General features: G+C 36.6%; 1 protein-coding gene across 3 annotated transcripts; it reads right to left on the bottom strand.

Moving 5' to 3' along the window:
• Positions 1-1,853: 1,853 nt before the first annotated feature.
• socs6b (suppressor of cytokine signaling 6b) lies at positions 1,854-18,125 on the bottom strand. 3 transcript variants are annotated; one of them, XM_067362976.1, is made up of 3 exons: positions 17,819-18,125; positions 14,018-15,395; positions 1,854-2,076 (listed from the first exon to the last, which is right to left on the bottom strand). In XM_067362976.1, the coding sequence occupies exons 2-3, from the start codon at positions 15,276-15,278 to the stop codon at positions 2,027-2,029; spliced, it is 1,311 nt and encodes a 436-aa protein (XP_067219077.1). In that variant the 5' UTR covers positions 15,279-15,395; positions 17,819-18,125; the 3' UTR covers positions 1,854-2,026. The 3 variants fall into 3 exon arrangements, with proteins under 3 accessions (XP_067219077.1, XP_067219074.1, XP_067219076.1); XM_067362973.1 differs by lacking the exon at positions 1,854-2,076 and having other exon boundaries at positions 12,266-15,395; XM_067362975.1 differs by lacking the exons at positions 1,854-2,076; positions 17,819-18,125 and adding an exon at positions 15,819-16,230 and having other exon boundaries at positions 12,266-15,395.
• Positions 18,126-20,158: the final 2,033 nt, after the last annotated feature.

Below are 20,158 nucleotides of genomic sequence, written 5' to 3'. Positions count from 1 at the left end.
TAGTTAAGGTTTGTTAATGCATTAACTAATATTACCTAACAATGAGCAATACATTAATTACAGTATTCATCTTTGTTAACATTAGTTTTTTGTTAACTGATGTAGTTAACTAATGAAGCATTATATTAAAGTGTCACCATATATAACTCTTTGCTTCATTTGTTAGCAATATTTCTCCTGATCATGTGTATAAAAAAGCCATAGGTCTTGCCCCCAGCAGTCATTAATTAATTACTGTGTTTATATGTTGAATATGAAATATCATGATAGTTCACACTTTACTCGTGGCTTGTACTACTGAGTACTGGAGAATTAATCTGGTTTATAATGAATCTGCCTGCTGGCAGTCTTTTTATCTCATTCATATGCAAATTTGAGGCAAGGTCAGTCTACTTTATCATTAAATTATTTGGTATCAGTATCATACTATATGTCCAGTTATGTGCAGAGCTAATAAATGAAAGTAATGGAAGAATAAGAATTATGCAGGGATTATTCAACAAATCAAAACTATTTTAGTTTCTAAAGTAGTAATTACAACTCTGGGCTTCTCTCAACCAACTACCTGAGGTGCGTCCTGGGATGCGTTTTAAGCTGCATTTGGCCTGGTAAGCTGGACACTTGTTGGCTTTTGCTCCATCACTATCCGGTCCAACTCCATTTTATTTTATTTTATTTTTTGTTGTTGTTAGCTTTGTAAAGACATTCATACGTGGGCAGAATTTATATTTGTCTGCAAAACCAATCTTGAGCATTTTACCACCTTGAAATACAATTTATAAGAATGAAAACAAAACAACAGTAAAATCATATTGTGAGATATTTTTGCAATTTAAAATTTTCTATTTTAATATATTTTGATGTTAAAGCTGAATTTTCAGCATCATTACTCCAGTCTTCAGTGTCACATGATCCTTCAGAAATCATTCTAATATGATGCTTTGGTGCTCAAGAAACATTTCCTCTTATTATTATTATTATCCATGCTGAAACAGTTGTGTTGCTTAATATTTTTGATACAGTTTTTTTGATACATAGAAATTTCAAAAGATTTTCAAACGTTTTTTAACAATATAAATGCCTTCACTATCACTTTTTGATCAATTAATTGATTAATAAAAGTATTATTTCTTTAATAAAAAAAAAACAAAAACGTATTGACCTAGTAAGATTACATGCCCAAACATTGTCTAATTGTGTTACCTGGTTTGCGTTGATCTAGATTTGATACGATGGTATAGTGACTAACAGACCAGAAATCAACATAGCAGGAAAATGAGAGTGAGTTGTATAACTTTAGACATTAAAGTCCACAAACCAGAGGAAGAAACTGATGTGATAATGAGAGCTGCTGGGCTCCTATAGTCTGGCACATGTTTTTTTTTACTTAATTTCTCCAATACAAAAATAACTTTAACAACCAAATTCATGCGTGGGATCATCCTATTGCTTCAGATCTTTGGCAGCAAGCCTTATGCATTGAAGAGTTGTTGTCCTATAGAGAAAATGCTGTTTCTGTGTGTATTTTTGCACTGTCAGGAATGATTTAATGACCAGATTCTACGCTTAACACCCTGCTGAAAAACACATTCTCTTTTGTTATCTCAATCATATGTGTTGCCTCTCTTGTCTAGGGTGAGAAATCCTAAACGACCCACTAAGCAAATGCAAATCGGTTTTCCCTTTGTCTCTCTCTCACCATCAACAGGAACAGATTTCATGTTGCTGCATCTATCTTTGGGCTGTAATGTGTGTTAGTGTCCTCAGTGCTGTCCCTGTTCAGATGGTAAAGGCACAGCCTCCTCATCTTTCCAGCATGAGTGCAACACGGGGCCTTTTGATGTCCGTACCCCTTGTGGGATGCATGCTGGGAGAGCCCGAGTGGCAAAGCACCAGTCCAATCTGTGACCCACTGACACATGGCATACGCAGCTCCATAATCAGCTCGAGCGCTGCAGACTCACGCTAAGCTGGCCTTTACAGGCAAGAGGGACAGAAACGTCTCCAGAAGAACCCACAGCCATCTCTACCGGGCATTTAGCTGCATCAGGATATCAACTCTCAGCCTGCTGCTTCCTGTGCTGGAGCACACATAGGCGAAGCAAGATATTAGACAGTTGGAATGGAACACAATAGTATGAGAAACTATTATATTGTCTATGATATTGTCTTTGAATCAGAATGATTTTACTGTAAAGATGATGACAAAATGAAAAGCGTGCAAAGCTGCTTGTAAGAGGCAGATAATGTGCTGATGGCACGATGCTTACAGTTGTAGTAATTAAAACATAATTAGGTGTTAGGCTCCTCTGTGCCTCCATTACACCTGGAACACTACCATCAATCTTCATTACACCCTAACACACTGTAGGAGCCCGCCGAAAAAAAACACAGTACTGATCTTACAATGTTTGTAACATTGTTTGTTTTGTTTTTTTTACACATTATGCTGTAATCATTTATTTATTTACACTTTTGTAATAATAATAATAATTATATATATATATATATAAAAAGTGTGTAATTTCCTTTTAAATATAAATAGTTATTTTTTATTTTTAAATATACATTTATTTAAAGGTACAATATGTAAAATTTTTGCAGTAAAATATCCAAAAACCACTAGGCTAGTGTTATATATTTTGTCCAGCTGATTACAAACAATATCTCTAATGTTTTCAACTACTTGTAAATCATGAGAAAATTCCCATTCTAAACAGTGACATGGGGCAGTGCAGTCGCCTGTCAATGACGTCAGTTACCTTTGTTACCGCCTTTGCTGAAACCAGAAACCACATGACAACAGTGCCGTGGACAAATGCGGAAGTAGTGTCTAGCGTCCAGCAAACCACTAGCTCGCTTCAAGCAGTTCCTTATTTACTTCTTGCACGTTTTATGGTGGATTGTGTTACTTATTTATGGAACATCATTACTGTTTACCATCTGCCGCTGGTTCTGTCGACAAGGACAGCTCCCGTAAACTCATGACCGGAAAAGCGGAAGCGGCGCCGGCGACTGTGTCATAATAAAAGTCCCGCTGCTCGTGAGGCGTGTGTGTTGATCAATCGCTCCAGCTCCTCGTTCAGCTCCCGCAACACTCGGTCCTGCTCTGCTTCATACTACAGTAACGTTAATAATCGCATCCACGAACATGAGTTCTTCCAGACTCCAATCCCTATTCTTTTGCACCGTCCGTTGAGATGGAGACCACATGTCCCAAGTTTCCGTTCTAAAACTTGGCGTCATCAAACTACGCCTTTGTTTTGAATAGGCTTCTAGCGACCTCTAGCGGAAAAAAACATTACAAATTGTACCTTTAAAGTTTAACATTAAACAATGTTAAATATTACATATTTATATACATAAAATTTGTGCATGTAATTATATGTAAAAAAAAAAAAAAAAAAAAAAAACTGTTGTTTATATGTAAATTATATGTAAACAAAAAGTAATATAAATATTATTTTTCATTAAGCATCATGCTATTTTAACATCATAATAATTAATATGCACGTAATTATATGTTAAAAACTGTTTTTTACATGTATAGTTTTATATTTTTAGTTTTATAATATATTATTTTTCATTATTTTTTTCAATAAATAAGCATCATGTTATTTTAACATCATAACAATTAATATTTTTATGTAATTTATAATGTATATATAATTTATATTTAAATTAATAATGATAAACAAATGTTTATTAGTTTTCGGGTAAAGTGCTGCTAAAAGCATTGACCAAACTGAGTCATTACTAACTTAAAGTTTTAACTTTTAAATCCTCAAGAACCATAATATTATATATTGTTTAGGTAAAATATAGTGTTGAAACTATCTGTCAGGTTTTGCCTTCAGTTCACTTTCATTTATGGACGTTGAGGAGCTATTTACATTTTCAACTAAAAACGGAAAACTTTTAGTGCGTCTTGGCCGTTCATTTACATGACAACAGCGTTTTGGGGGTCTGAAAATGCAAACTTTTGAAAACAGGTTTCAAAGTACACGTTTTAAAATCGATACCATTATTATGTCCATGTAAACAATAAAAACACGGATCTGTGAAAATGGTGGGCTCTGTAAAAGGACGCATATGTGCGCAGGCGCTTTGTCTTTCTTTACAAAGTGACATCGCCAACTACTGACCTGGCATGCATAATGCAGCTTTTTCTGTAGTTTATTCTATAGTCTTTGATATGATTTAGTATTAAGTATGTGTTCCCAGAGAGATTACACATTTATATTTTATTTATTGAGAGATCACATCCCAGTTGATCCCAAAGTGAGGCTACCTGCATGCTGCACCAGCAATAAAGGAATTTGTTTATTGTTTATTTATTTTCTGCGTTGCTCTGATTGGTTGTAGGTCTATCCAATTGAGTGCAGAGTTTTTTTTTTTTTACTGGTTCGGTTAAGACATGCCCCATAATTCAAGTGCAATGGAGCAGTATCAGACTCACATTCTGCCTAGAATATGAGTATGACGAAGTCAGGCTAGTGAACAGGGATCGTTTCGATAGCATTGTCATCTATACAAATGTCATCCGTTTTTTTTTTTCTTTTTTTTTCATTGTTGTCATGTAAACGTACCCTTAAGCTGGGGACTCACTTAAGAACTAAACTTGCTGAAACAAGACTGTCTGAACTCAACACACTACATGTGTTCCTGGATTTAGATTTCTTATGTTCATCATTAGTTGTCATGGTTACTCATTATGTTACTAATAAGAGCGCACCTGTTTTGTATTGAGTTTGTCTGTGTATTTAAGTCCTTCTGTTCTCTCCACTCATTATCTGATATTAAACGTGTTTTAGTAGACATTGTTTTTTTTCTGTTAGTTTGTCAAATTAAAAGCTAATGCCACAATTTACTCTAAACCTTCCTCTTCGTCATCCTTCGTAGACCCAGATGGTGACAATATCAATGTGTATCCTTTGTCCCTGTCCTGTGGCCCCAAACAGATTCTCACTTTATAGCCTCTGAACAGGTTGTTTGAATGCAATAGTTCACTTTGCATGCCGGCTCCATCTCAGACAATGGTTTATGGTGTCAAACTTGGCCAGAGCATATTGACATTACAGCATTCACTTTTCTGCATCTAAAGCATTTTTTGTACCCCATCTGCTGTGATTTTCAGACTGCTTAACGGAATATGGCTTATCATAAAATTTATGTCCAATCTGTTGAAAAAAGTCGGTCATAAATTTGCTCCAGTTTGAAATGCGTGGGACAGCAATTCTAGAAGAGTAATGTCCAACAATCAATAATATTACATTTCTTTAAAATATTCCTCAGAGGAGCACTTCAGCTTTGAATGCTAGTACAATACAAACAAAATTTGTCTAGAGTGTCTAGTGAACATTGCCTCGGTGATATAGTTATTTTGTCAAATACTTCAGTTCAGAGAATCTTTAATAATCTCACAATTACCAGCACAAGAGACCAGTCTGAGCATTTGTCCTCTGTTCATAGAGCCTGCTGGTTGTCTTGTAAGCTGTAGACCTTGATGCCAACTGAGAAGCTGTCTCTAAAGGATGTCAGTGGCTGTATGTAAATAATAAATAAGGGCATCTGCTGGTTCCTGTTATGTACCCTTTCCTTACTTCTCATTAAGTCAGTGAGCCTGAGAGAAGAGCGCACTCCTCACTTCTAGTTATTGTCACAATGATGAGCACATGGTGTGCTGATGATGCTTGAACAATCTCAGTTTTGGTTTAGCCCATAGATTTTTGTATTATCGGTAACATCAAGGATGAATATGTTGATATTATTACTATTTAGATCTCTTGAATACTCTGATTACATCATTCAGCGATAAGTTATTTTCTAATATTCGGCTTTATCTACAGCAAACTGTATCAGTCTGCTCCTCTGGATAACTGAAACTGTCACGACTTTCACATCTCGTATCACACTCACGCTTCCTTTCGTCAACACAACTCTGATCTTTTTCTTGCATCTCAGTTGTTGATTGAATAAGAATGACCTCAGAGGACATTTTAATAGTATTATTATTATATTGTTGCAGTGTTCATACATAAAGGACTATTGTTGCGAAAGTGATAGATATAGGTGTGAAGGGTAAAATGATCAAATCATTTAAACTCAAATCTATTTCATGTCCATCGATTAGTATTCAGTAAGTAGTTTAATTAGCAAGATTTAGCGAGATAATATCAGTTTACTTAACATATTAACATGAACATTTGAGAACATTTATTATTCTTAGTTAAAGTCAGCAGGAAATGGAAGTGACTATAGTCTTTTCTTCCCCTTGTGACGTATAACAGTGAAACGGCAAACAAGAAAAAATGTAGGGTGGGACATGATTATGTCATGCAGGAATTGATTGGATGGGTGCTTCTCAAACAAAAGGCTGCATCCTTCCTACACTCTTAAAAAAAAATTTCCTTACACATAGTTACGGCTAATGATACTCATTTTCTCTTTTCCACAAATTATTGTTAAGCATCTAAGTAAATAGTGTTGCAGGTAAATAGTGTTTTTAAGGTCTTTATATGTGTTTTGCTTTACAAAAACCTCTACTTTTATTCTGACAGACTTTAGACAGGATCTCACCATATAGGATGAGACTCAACAGGGGATACATTAAATTAATGAGACCACACATATATTCTTGCTGAGAAGTGTGAATCTCAAACACCTTCAAAAGTGACAACACCAATGTCTTTTTATAAAGAAGAATGCATTCACAACTTTGATGATTGATAATTTCAGACCACCTCATTCAATCACACCAAGACTACTGCCTTTATTTATTAGCACTTATAAATATTAAATTTAAATGCATGCATTTGGTAGATGCTTTTATCCAAACTGACTTACATTGTATTCATGGCATACATTTTTTATTTCTTGCATTCCCTGGGAATCAAACCATGACCTTGCCATTGATATAGCGACAGTCTATACTGTTTGAACTAGAGGAATACTGTAATATACACTTGGATATGTTTTAAAAAAAATTAGCTTGATACTTGAAATTTCTCCATATGATCAAAGTCCCTTTAAGACAAGTCATTTCACTCGGCGGCCATCTTTGAAACGCCTCTCGGGCATCCTGGGCATCATGCCCTATCTCTTTGAATGGGGAAACATCAAATTCTCCAAAATTGTTTGCCAACCTTACGATTAAATTTCATATTTGAAATCACCATTGAAATCTAACAACAACCGGCTCATAAATTTAGTTTCTAAACGCTCGAATCGTGACAAAAAACTGTATTTTTCAGGCTGGATCAAGCTAATGCACATGCGCAGACCTAAATGCGCGTCTCTTCGGAGGCGCGCGTCGGACTGTTTCTATAGAAACCGGCAATTCTAACGGCCGCTGAAGTGACGCGATGACTTTACCAGTCGGTGATTGGCTCTTATTTAGAAGGCGGGACTTATTCCGCCATATTGCGCGTTACACTTTCTCCCATTCAAAACTATACGAGTGACACGTCTTGTGTTACTCATAGTCTTTGATATGATTTAGTATTAAGTATGTGTTTCCTGAGAGATTAGCCTACACATTTATATTTTATTTATTGAGAGATCACATCCCAGTTGATCCGAAAGTGAGGCTACCTGCTGCACCAGCAATAAAGGAATTTGTTTATTGGATCTAGTGCATTACTGATGGTGTACATTCATATTTCTTCAAATTCGCAAGCAACCTGCTCTGCTAACAATTCAGATAAGGGTTGCATATAATGAAATATATTTAAATTAAGCAGCTCAGGTATGCTATTAAAAAAAAAAAAAATAATAAAAAAAATTAAATCTGGTTTCACTACAACAAACATCCACCTGTTATTGAAAGATCAGTCCATTCTTATGGGCCTAAATAAATATATATTCAATCCTTAGCTGATGAAAAGTTAATCTCCATCTGGAATAAAAGGTTTACTCAAAGTGAGAAATTTCCCTTTAATCAGCACGTGTTTAATTGGCTAAGGCATAGTTTTTAACGTGATCATGAAATGTTCCCCTCCTGTGAATTTTGAGTAAATTAGCAACAAGCAAACCAGTGTGTGGTGTAGACGCAATCAAACCGAGCAAGAATCCTCATGGGACATGATTGCATGCTATCCCACCAATATGCTACTAAACCAGCTCACCTGAATCCAGAACACGGCTGGAAAACCACATCTAAAACTTCACAGTCCATCTGATTTTCTCATATCTTAAGCTTAACTTAATGTGATACTAATGATTTGAAGTGTCATATCAGCTACACTAAGATGTATACTACTGAGAACAACAGGTGAATTCTGGGTTATATAAAACCACATCTGGAAATGCCCTTAGGGTAATCTCATAGAATAATGAATCTTCAAGTGAGTGAGGTATGGTGCTGCACAGTACTGTTTGCTTAAGCCACCCTTTTATGTGGAGACACATGGTGTGCTCAGAAAGAGGTCTTCTGGGGTTTCTGACAGATGGCATGGCTCACAGATAAAGACAACGTCAATGTGACAAAAAGCTCAACTCTGCAGGTCTCTAGTAGAGACCCACTGTAAGGCTGCATATGCCTTTGTGATTTACTACAGCAGACTCAATTCTTGCTCTTTATGCACTTAATCTGAGATGTTAAGGTGTATTAGTGCATTCAAATTATGCTGATATGACATTCAGATATCTAATGAATAAAAACAATTCAGGCAAATAAAAAGCGCAGTTCTTCTGTGTTAAAGATCTAAAAAGCTGTATTTAAAGGAAATGTATAATCATGAATGGACAATGGTTGTTTTTCCAACAAAGGCTGAGGCTGAAAGCACCGCATAGGTTCAACTGAATACATAACAGGTGGTCTACAATATTTATTCAGTGTCAAGCAACATTCATAGGAGCCGGTCTAGCTCAGATAACGTTTCCTCATCATCAACCAGGAGAGAAACGCCACCTCGGGCTATGGAAATGTGATTGGATTGTTTCATCTGTGACATTTTGCTCCTCTGTGAAATATTCAAATGTACTCATATACATCAAAAGGCACTTGGCCTTGCCAATCAAACTCGCACATGTTTTCCAGAGAAGAAAATCAAATTTAGTGTTTTATCTCCAATGTAACATTTGAGCTTAAAGAACATATCCTGATATTGAGTAAATCAACATATAGTGAACCGAAGAAGCAATTAGTCTTGTCATGTGCCGAATAGTTATGAAATGAAACTAACAAAACAGACTGTGGAAATTATGTGTGTGAAATTCAAGGAAGGATATGCAAGATAAAAGAATTAAGTGACTTCGAAAGAAGTATGATGGTGGATGTTATAAGCGTTGGTGGATGCATGTCAGCAGGGCTTTTCATGCACAACAGAGTCAAAGGTTGAAATTTGAGTGGTGCGCTACTAAAAACATCCAGCAGCTGTACTGATTGTCAGGCTGAAGTTATTAATAAAGCAGGATGATGTGCAGAGGAACAAATAGACAGTGCATTAAAATGCACCTAATGGAGAATATAACTAACCCAATATGACCAAATATGAGAATTTTGAGTTATGTCTCAATTTACCATATGTACATTTAAATATAATGGTTACTTTTGATGTTTAGCTTATGTGAATGACAAGTGGACTTATGAAGTGTACTGTATTTTCTGTCAAAAGCCCCTCAGTTACCTCAATAGACAAACATATCCAAAGTGGTAATTTTGATTAAAACATAGAAGGCATTCTTACCGGTAAGTGGAGTGTATAAAGCTCTCAGAGGAGTCTGATGTGAAATTCCAAAGAAACCAATTAAAACAGAAGGGAGGGAGTAATAAACAGAGCCAGAAATCCTTCACCACCTGTAATAAAGTGTTCTCCAGAGCCTTAACAGGATGGATTACTATAGGGTCACAACGATGTAGGGGATTGACAAATCATGCATTGACAACATAATAGCTAACATGATGAAGTGAAATAAAAATACTTCTGGCAGCCTTCTAAGTGAATCCCTTCTGACAATGGATGACAGTTGGGTGGGTTAAAGCAATATGCAAGGATGCTGGTTAAAATAGTGCTGAATGATTTATGTCTGTCTTGCTCAGAAGATATTACGGAGGAACTGACTGAAGATCTTAGATGCTTTCTCAAGTCCACAGCAAGTAAATATCACGTCCCCTGACAAACACTCACCTCCACCAGAGCAGATGTTGGTCTTCAACCTATTAAAGGGTTAGCAAATTCTGTCATTTATTACTTACCCTCATGCTGTTCCACACCCGTAAGACCTTCGTTAATCTTTGGAACACAAATTAAGATATTTTTGTTGAAATCTGATGACTCAGTGAGGCCTCCATAGGGAGCAAAGGACATTTCCTCTTTCAAGATCCATAAAGGTACTAAAAACATATTTAAATCGGTTCATGTGAGTACAGTGGTTCAATATCAATATTATAAAGCGAGGAGAATATTTTTGGAGCGCCAAGAAAACAAAATTACGACTTATTTAGTGATGGCCGATTTCAAAACACTGCTTCATGAAGCTTCGGAGCATAAATGAATCAGTATGTCGAATCATGATTCAGATCGCGTGTCAAACTGCCAACGGCTGAAATCATGTGACTTTGGCGCTCCGAACCGCTGATTCAACACACCGATTCATCTGTGCTCCGATGCTTCCTGAAGTATTGTTTTGAAATCGGCCATCACTAAATAAGTCGTTATTTTGTTTTTTTGGCGCTCCAAAAATATTCTCGTTGCTTTATAATATTAATATTGAACCACTGTACGAACATGAACTGATTTAAATATGTTTTTAGTACCTTTATGGATCTTGAGAGAGGAAGTGTCCATTGCTCCCTATAGAGGCCTCACGGAGCTATCGGATTTCAACTGAAATATCTTAATTTTGTGTTCTGAAGATGAACGAAGGTCTTATAGGTGTGGAACGGCATGAGGGTAATAAACGACAGAATTTTCATTTTTGGGTGAACTAACCCTTTAAATGCAGAACCTCTTAAGATCCATAAAGGTACTAAAAACATATTTAAAACAGTTCATGTGATTACCGTGGTTCTACCTTAATATTATAAAGCGACGAGAATACTTTTTGTGCGCTTTTCAACAATATCTCGTGATGGCCGATTTCAAAACACTGCTTCTGAGCTTTACGAATCTTTTGTCCTATCAAACGGCTAAACTGCTGAAATCACTTGACTTTGGCACTCCGAACCACTGATTCAATTCACAAAGCTCCAAAGCAGTATTTTGAAATCAGCCATCACAAGATATTGTTGAAAAGTCATTATTTTGTTTTTTTTTTGGCACACAAAAAGTATTCTCGTTGCTTTATAATATTAAGATCCACTGAACTCACATGAACTGAGCTGAACTGTTTTAAATAGGTTTTTAGTACCTTTATGGATCTTGAGAGGTTCGGTGGCTTTGCTCTCAATGCAGGCCTCACTGAGCCATTGGATTATATAAAAAATATCTTAATTTGTGTTCCAAAGATCAACGAAGGTCTTACGGGTATAAAACGTCATGAGGGTGAGTAATCAATGACATTATTTTCATTTTTGGGTGAACTAACCCTTAAAGAGAATAAAGCGGGTTCAACATGTCTTTTTGTTGGAATGTGTTTGCAAAAAGCATGTTTTGATTCAGCCAGAAGCTGTTGTAAGGGAGTTGTTGGCCCCGTGCTGTCTTTCACTCACTCCGCAGTTACAAACAAAAACTCAAAATATAAAAATTTAATTATCCTGGCTCAAATTGCTTGGTAATAAAAAAAAAAAAAAAAAATAAACAAGAGAAAAGGGCAAGAAAGTCTTAAAAATGTGCATGTGTGCTGAATGGTGAAAAAAAAAGTGCAAAGCCTCTTTGGCAACCAATATTAAAAGCCCACATGCTGCCCACTTGTATTATTTCCAAAAGACCATTAATTCAAACACAGAAATGTTAAAATAACAACACTGCACATCTCAATGGAGCACAACCGATCATCAATCTAAACCCACCAAATTTAATTCTGTTCTAGAGCACCAAATAAGCCAAATGGTGATATTCAGCTGAATTACTAAAGATATCATGTCACACACAATTTAAGGATGATAAGCAACAATAAATATGTTTGAATCAAAAAAATCAAGAAAATGAATTGTTACGGTAATGAATGTAAAATCTGTAAAAACCCACACACATATATACAATCATAGCATTACCTCTAATCTGCTTCTGTTTTAAATGAGAATGTTTTAAATGAGATTTTAAAATACGGATCAAGTAGTTTTACATTAGAAGGAATTGACAGAGATTAACCATATAAAACTTTTATTTTGAACTGGAGAACAAGTTCAAGTTACAACATATCAGTAAGCAAATTCTGTTCCCAAAAAGAGATGATTTTAAACTGTACCATTGACATAGTCCATAACAGGAAAGCTTTCTGTTTTCAAACAATGATAAGTCGTTTTAATGAACACTTAAACAATGCAAGGGGCAAAAGACCAGATGTGTTTATAACAACTGCATGCCTGTTAAAAGATGACTGTTATAAAGAACTAATCAGTCCAAAATTAATTAACTACAGCAAAGATGAATTTCAGCGAGGCACCCAACCTTGGCATGACGTGCTAAAGAATGCAAAACAAAAAAGGTGTGACAATATGATCTGAAAAATATGAGCAGCTAATATAGCTTATTAGAGTAACTCCACAGAAGGGTAAGATCATAGGACATCATTTAGCATACTGTATAGTACATTTTCCCTTTGAATAAGATCATGACATAACAATGGCTTGTACAACAAAAGTTATGCGTTCAAAAAAGGGACAAGGAGGAATGTAGTCTACGCATTCACAAACATGCGGCCATTATTAAGGCATCTATACCTCTGTGCATTGTTGCCAAGAACCTCTAAATGCCCTACAATAAGCTGGAGCTTGGAGTTGTGTGCTGATATTTCATTAGAAAAAAAAATACTGGACTGTCTTTGACTGTAACAAAATCACATGCTACAGTACTAAGAGAACATGCGAAAAATGCTTCGACATTGAGATCCAAACACTCTAACAACATTCTGGCACTGCATTTCTTCACAAACCACTGAATTATCTACTCTACCAGACTGACAAACATCATCTTTTCTTTCAACAAAATGTGTAACTGAATTAGATTTGTCAAAAGTACCAACTTTGGTACCGAAATTTAAAAAATGTGACGCTTTGAACGCTGTTGAGCGGATTCGTAAACACCTCTGATTGGCCACTGTGTTGACGCGCTCATCGGATATGTCTGTGATTGGCTACAATGATCAATGCACAGGAGCGTTTGAAAGCACACGGAAGTGTTTGAATTTGAAAACGGGAGCGTTTGAAAGCAGATGTCTAACAGTGGACTGGTCCGCGATAGACGCCTGCTTTCAAAGGCTCCCGTGTGTATCTGTGTAAGCACGTGAATAGTGCCATTGATGACTATTTACTACGTTTTTGAAGCGTTGATCACTGAAGCCAATCACAGATATAGCCGATGAGCACGTCAACACAGTAGACAATAAGAGGTGTTTACGAATCCGTTCGACAGAGCTCAAAGCATCACATTTTTAAAATTTCAGTACAGACCTGGTACCGAAGTCTGTACTTTTGACAACTCTAAATTGAATGGTAACAAAACTCTTGAAATGTTTGCGAAACCTGCTTCGTTGTGTCATCTAAAAAGTGCAAGTAGCAACCAAGTCGGGAATTACTGCGTTCAGTAGTGCTTTTCCTGCAGGTAATCTTTCATTTTGTTCGGTAAAGGCAATTTCTGGATCAGATCTATCCGCGTGTACTGGCGAATAACAAAACGGCACAAGTACTGCAGTGAACGCACTTGCATAAACCTTGAAACAGGATTGGTCAGTCTAACAGGGTAGGTGGCGGAACCCGGTAAGCGTGATCTGGAATAGCAGAACGCTCCGTTCTCAGAATCCTTGACCGAATTATCAATGAGATCCACGATTGATACGTGGCCTTCAATGTCAGGCTGCTCATAGAAGCTGAAACTGCCATTCGAGTGCTCAATCCGCGTGTGGAGTGTCTTACCCTGTGAGCGAAAGCTCAAGCTTAAGAGATATCGATCGTCGGAGCTGTCGCGGACTAAAAAAGAACCGTCTGGAAGATTCGTCAGCTTTTCTTCGGCCTCCCATCTGGTGATGGGACCCCAATACCAGCCCTGCTTGGCTAGCTTCTTAAGTTCAGCCGTGAGACTAGTAACCACCATGGGCCCACTGTTCTGCACGGCGTCATAGACCCGCTGCACCCCTGGAGCCGAGTTGGGGTCAAAGTTGAGATGGTGCATGACTCTCTCTGCAACCTGAGCATGGGTACCACCAAACCCAGAGAAGCTTCTCTGGAGGTAACTATCAGGCAACGGAGGTAGCAAGGGGGAGAGAGGGGCTTCGAGTCTGGAGCCCTGCAGTAAGACATTTGCAGTGTTTAAAAAGAGCTGGTTCACCGATGAAGACTCCATGAAGATGTCTGGTGACAGGAGGTCCTGGTCAATAGGCTCCTCATCTGCATGAAGAGATCCCTCTGACTGCGGAACAACGTCCATGGGTGTGGTGCCATCTAAGCAAAAAGAGTGCGAACCTTCATCGTCAGGATAGAGTCCATCATCTAAAGGCATTGTGTACTGAATATAATCCTGAGCTGCAATACCAATGACTACAGGGACATGTTCATCCATTTCAAGGTGCAAATCGCCATTCTGAGCACTAGAATGGTGGTCTGGCACACGTCTGGTGATTTTCAATGAATCGCTAGATCCTTCAAACTCTCTCTGGAGGTCTAGGATGTCTTGACGCACACAGTTGAAAGCCGAACTTGGATCTGAGGAGTTCATTGATGCCTTAGCGTCCATTTTGATGCACGTCTCCTCCGAGTTCACTGGTCTGAGAGGCCACGGGGTGGGACTGTAATGATGACTATGAACGGATGTGGAGCGAGAGGAACGCTGGGATTTTATGTCACTTAGAGTAATGGGCGCTGAAGAGGAGGAGAAGGTATCGTCATCTATAGAGCATACAGATGGAGAACCGCTCTTGACCTTTGGTTTCTGTTTAGCTGATAGTCTTCTTTTCAAGGTGCCCATGAGACCCTCGCTCTTAGATCGGACTTTGGATCTTTTTTCGTCCTCGTTATCCAGGTCGCTGCTGACGAAATCTTTGCTGTAGCATCCTCCAAACAGAGAGTCTTCAGCGGAGAAACTGGCTGCCAGGTCCGGTTGCGATACAGCATATTCGCTGTCTTCTTTGCCTTTAATGTTAAATGACTTCCTTATTGTTTTCAGACTGATCTTCTTCATTCTGAAAGATCCCCCTTAATGATTTGGAGGGGGATTATGCGTGATGTTCTTGGGATGAGGGAGATGACTGTGAACATTTACACATAGCTGATCACATAAGGCCCACAACTGCCATACCTACAAAACAGAAAGGATGGAAAAATACATTAATAGAGTATTATGAAATCATAACATAAACATTCATTATATTATGATAAAAAGATGACATTTTCACTATTTTATACACATTTTGCCTCGACTTGCTCATCTCGAGAGGACAAAAAAAAACCACAAATATGTATTAAGTTTTCATATAAATATTACACAAATATTATTTTTATATTATAAAACGTTAGTTCCTGTCCTTGATTCTGATTGGTCAATAGCTGTGTTTTATTCACAATAAAACATGGCTATGACCACTTCACTCAACGGTTCTGTGTATCACTACTACACAACATCCTTAGCAACATAAACTCTATGTTCTCAGTTTTGTTCATTAAAGCTTACTGTATTATGTAGAAGAGTATTGAGAGAAAAAGATCGAGTGAGTGAGTTTACCTGCATTCAGATAGATTTAGCATTTTCCTTCAGGTCAGTCCTATGTTCATAATAAAAAATCTATTTAAATGTCCAATGTATTATCTTGTCCTTTTAACAGTTGAGGGGTTTTCCCGTGACTGACAGCGCTAGTCAAAGCATTTGTCAGTTGCGTCTTGTTCTGTGTTCACAACAATTCAGTCTTTTCAATGTAAAAGTCTTCATTACTGACTGGCACACTCATAAAGAGTTGCTCTTCACGGTCAGGGACTATTTTTCCGTCGGAAGGAAGGCTTTTAGGGAAAGTTTACTTCATGTAAGTTGCATTGATACATATTTTTGGCTTTAATATTTGTATTGTTTGGTAACTGTTTTATAAAAGCAATAAGGTACTCAAGGCTGGTGCTGTATTGTGAATAAGTCACGGCTTCCACTATGACGGTGTTTAGGATTTTAACCTTTCATTGTTTATGTCTGGTTGCACTGACGTCACTTGTACTAGCTACTTACACTCACACGCTGACTAACATTTACACTGATTACTTTGCATTTCATGTTTATTTCTTTAGCTGAAAAAATCGTATTGTCTATGCAGCGGTTGTGTGTGGCGTCTCCCTTATTTTGTTGCAATCTAAGAAATAGATTCGTAACAACTGATTAAATGTGACAATAAAGAAATTTATATCATTACAAATGATTTCTATTTCAAATAAACACTGATCTTTTTGAATTTTCTATTTATTAATGATCACTGAGAAAAATGTCACTTTCTACAAAAATATTAAGCATCATTTCACGCTTTTCAACACTGATAATAATAATATTCTTGAGCACCAAATTGGCATATCAGAAAGATTTCTGAAGGATCATATAACACTAAAGACTTGAATAATGGTTGCTAAACATTAAGCTTTGCCACCATATGAATAAATTATATTTTAAAATATATAGCCTATATATATATATATATATATATATATATATATATATATATATATATATATATATATATAAATAAATGTTACTGTTTTTACTGTAGTTTGGTCAAATAAATGCTGCCTTGGTGAGCAAAAGAGACATTACAATAGCTTTCCAACATCAAACTTATAGTATATTCTCACTTCACAAATAAATACCTTATTTAAATAGGTGAGAAAACATTTAAACAACTGATCAAATATGTTACTTTAACTTAATGTTGCTGTTGGGTGCTATTCATAGGCTCGCTAAATTGGTAGACAATAGTAGAGTTAATGCTAATGAGTAACGAAGCTGAAACGTGAATATCAGCAAAAAAGTCTGGTCAACCCAATTAACAGTCTCTTTCTAAGATAAGCGGCACACATAATTATTATGAATGAAATCTAAATAATCTAAGTTTTAGATGAAGTACAGCACCAAAGGATATGTCAACTTCATTAAAGTATTTCAAATCATCTACACAAAGAGACAACATGGAAATAGCATGCACAAATTAAACACACAAACATTAACACAAGCAACATGACCAATAAAGTAAACAGGGTTATGAGGGTTTTGAATTTATGTTGACTTTAAGGGCTGTCTGTTCAATAGATGAGCACCGATTCACCAGAGATTCTCCAGATTAACTCAATATAACTAAAAACCATATTACATACCAAACAGCACTTTTAATCTAGCAAAATATCTTGAGTTATTAAGGCTGACATTCACATCTGCTGTGTAACTCAAAATACTGACATTATTTTACAGTCAAATATTTATGTCTGATTGATGTCTAGTTGAATCTAGTATGTCTGGAGCACAAAGTGATTCACCAGCTGATAATAGATCTATAATATGAATTTGCCACCCTGTAAACAAGTTATACAGTTCAAAATAAAACACTTCTTGAATTCATAAACATGAGCAAGCTAACGCTTTAAGAGCAGTTAGCACTCATGCTAACCTGTACAGGCCCTGTATTATAAACATCACTTCTATCTAATGCTACAATACTAGCCTTCAATATTTACACAGATATATCAACTATACATTACCTGACGCTCCTTGAATACACTGTCAACTAACAGGAGTTGTCATATCAGTGTCCGGGGAGTTATGAAATCACATTAGGAGACATTATTACTTCACGGCTAGCTGATACCTGCACTTACAAAAACAGCGAAGAAACGAACTTATTTTCCAGAGACGAGAAATAATGGGCAATTTATGACCGCGTTTTGAGATAAAGTGGCACCTTACGCCGTGGACGTTTTGAATTGTGCCTATTTTCGGCGTTTGAAACTTTTCTCTAGCTAGCTACCGTTTTTTCCCTTTACTGTCTCTTTTCTCTGCCCTCTTTGTTTGCTGTTGCATCATGGGAGTGAGTGTGAAGGAGGGGAGGAGATATTTGGTGCTCGTCGGAACACCACTGTCTACTTGGTGAGCACAAGAAATCACGTAGGCTATATAAATATTATGTAATATTATTTAATTTATTTTATATATAAATGCCAGGACAATTGTCACGTGTTTTATATGTTGTCACGTTTATTTGTTTACAGTTTCTGTTGGCCAACGCCATCATATTTTTGTAATCTTAAATCTTTGCTTTTTTTGTGAATAAATTACAGTTTGAACCTGAAAAAGGCACTTAAATAACAACCTTTAGTTTCCAACAACCTGACAAGTTATTGCATAGTGTGACAACATGGCCAACAGGCATCGGCCGCAATCACAAAAGGTCAGTAAGTGTTAAAGGGATAGTTAACCCAAAATTGAAATCAGTAAAGAAGATTTTTTAGCTGAAACCATGGTCCAGGACCTTTGCCGAGACTGTGGATCAGTGGCGGCTGGTGCAAAAAATTTTTTGGGGGGGCGCAAAAAAAAAAAAAAATTTTTTTTTAGAAATGCAGGAATTAATAGGCTAATTGTTGAATAACCATTTAACAAGTGATATAATAATGTATCATTACTGCTTATCTAAAACAGGGAAAATTCAGTATTTAAAGCATGCCATAGGGCTGGGATCTAAAAAAAAAAAAAAATCTGTATTTAATTAAAAAAACTGTTATTTCACATCCTGCCCAATATTGTCCTTGAAACAATGTTCATATTGAAGGCTATAAAAAAACATGAATGTATGTTATATTATGCCATATTATGTGCAAAAAAGGGGTCAAATCACATTAGGCCTAGGCTATATTCTAACATTTTAAATGTTTTTTAAAGCAGAAGTTAAATACACTAAACTAAAAATGAAAATAAATAAAAACAAAATAACAAACTAATTATTAGGCTATTTTGATTACCCTACAACAGTCACTTTACACAGCTACTGCTATCATACAAATACACTTAGTTGTAGGTTCGAAATTCTACATATGGCATAATTATTATGTTCGCCAAAAAAACAAAAAAACAAAATTTTCAACAACAAATATTTTAACAAAATGTATTTTACTCAGATTGAACTCCGTATGTTTGGCGCGCATGCACGCGGCGGCGCTCGTTCATGGAAGTTTGTGCTTGCTGAAGCTCGTCCACGCCTGACTGCAAAATGGAAATATTTTCTCAACTTTCTAATATTTACAGATGGAGAATAAGTCTGTGAAATGTAATGCACTGAGGAAATTATTGGATGTCACTTCAGCTTAAAAAAAATATTAATAGAGATATAATTTCCACCAATCGCTGCACTAGTTAAGGTTACGTATGATGACGAAAGCACGTTAGTGCGAGCCCTCCCGGAACCCATAGAGATTGCATTGCAGTGCCTGCAGTTCAAAAAAAAAGTTCTTTGAATGGAAGTCTATGGGAGCACTCCGGGCAAATCTCCGCCAGACTGAAATGCCCAAAAAGAGGCGGTACCCCACAGAGCGTGACTCGACGCTGATTGGACTACATCCAGAGGCAGAACAAACAGCCTAGCAGTGACAGCTAGCGTAACTCTGTGGTTGAATGTGATTGAAAAAATTCGTCCCTTTCTCACTTTTGGTGGTGCGTCGCCCAATTGCCCTAATGAAGAAACCGCCCCTGCTGTGGATGTTAATGTTAATTTTTTTTTTTTTTTTTGCACAGCCAGATCGTTTACTTCAATGAGATCTCAATGTATCATCAGGAGCCATGGGTATTAATTTTGTTTTGCTTGTGTATGTTTTTTTTTTTGACTCACATAGTGACAGTAGCCATTGACTTGCATTTTATGAATCACCAAGGACCAAGATTTCAGGGAAAAACCTTATTTACATTGTATAAGCAATAATTCATTTCATGCATCATTGACCGAAAGAGAAGCTCTTGGGAGTGCATGTAAATGTCACATCCTTTTGATTTTCCTGAAATGTTTTTCAAAAAATGTCCTCCACATAAAAATCAGTCTACAACTGACATTTTTA

The sequence above is a fragment of the Chanodichthys erythropterus genome, chromosome 16, assembly GCF_024489055.1.
Source record: "Chanodichthys erythropterus isolate Z2021 chromosome 16, ASM2448905v1, whole genome shotgun sequence".
NCBI classification, from domain to species: Eukaryota; Metazoa; Chordata; class Actinopteri; order Cypriniformes; family Xenocyprididae; genus Chanodichthys; species Chanodichthys erythropterus.
Note: the sequence above shows the minus strand (reverse complement) of the source record. Positions and strands in the feature narration are given on the sequence as shown.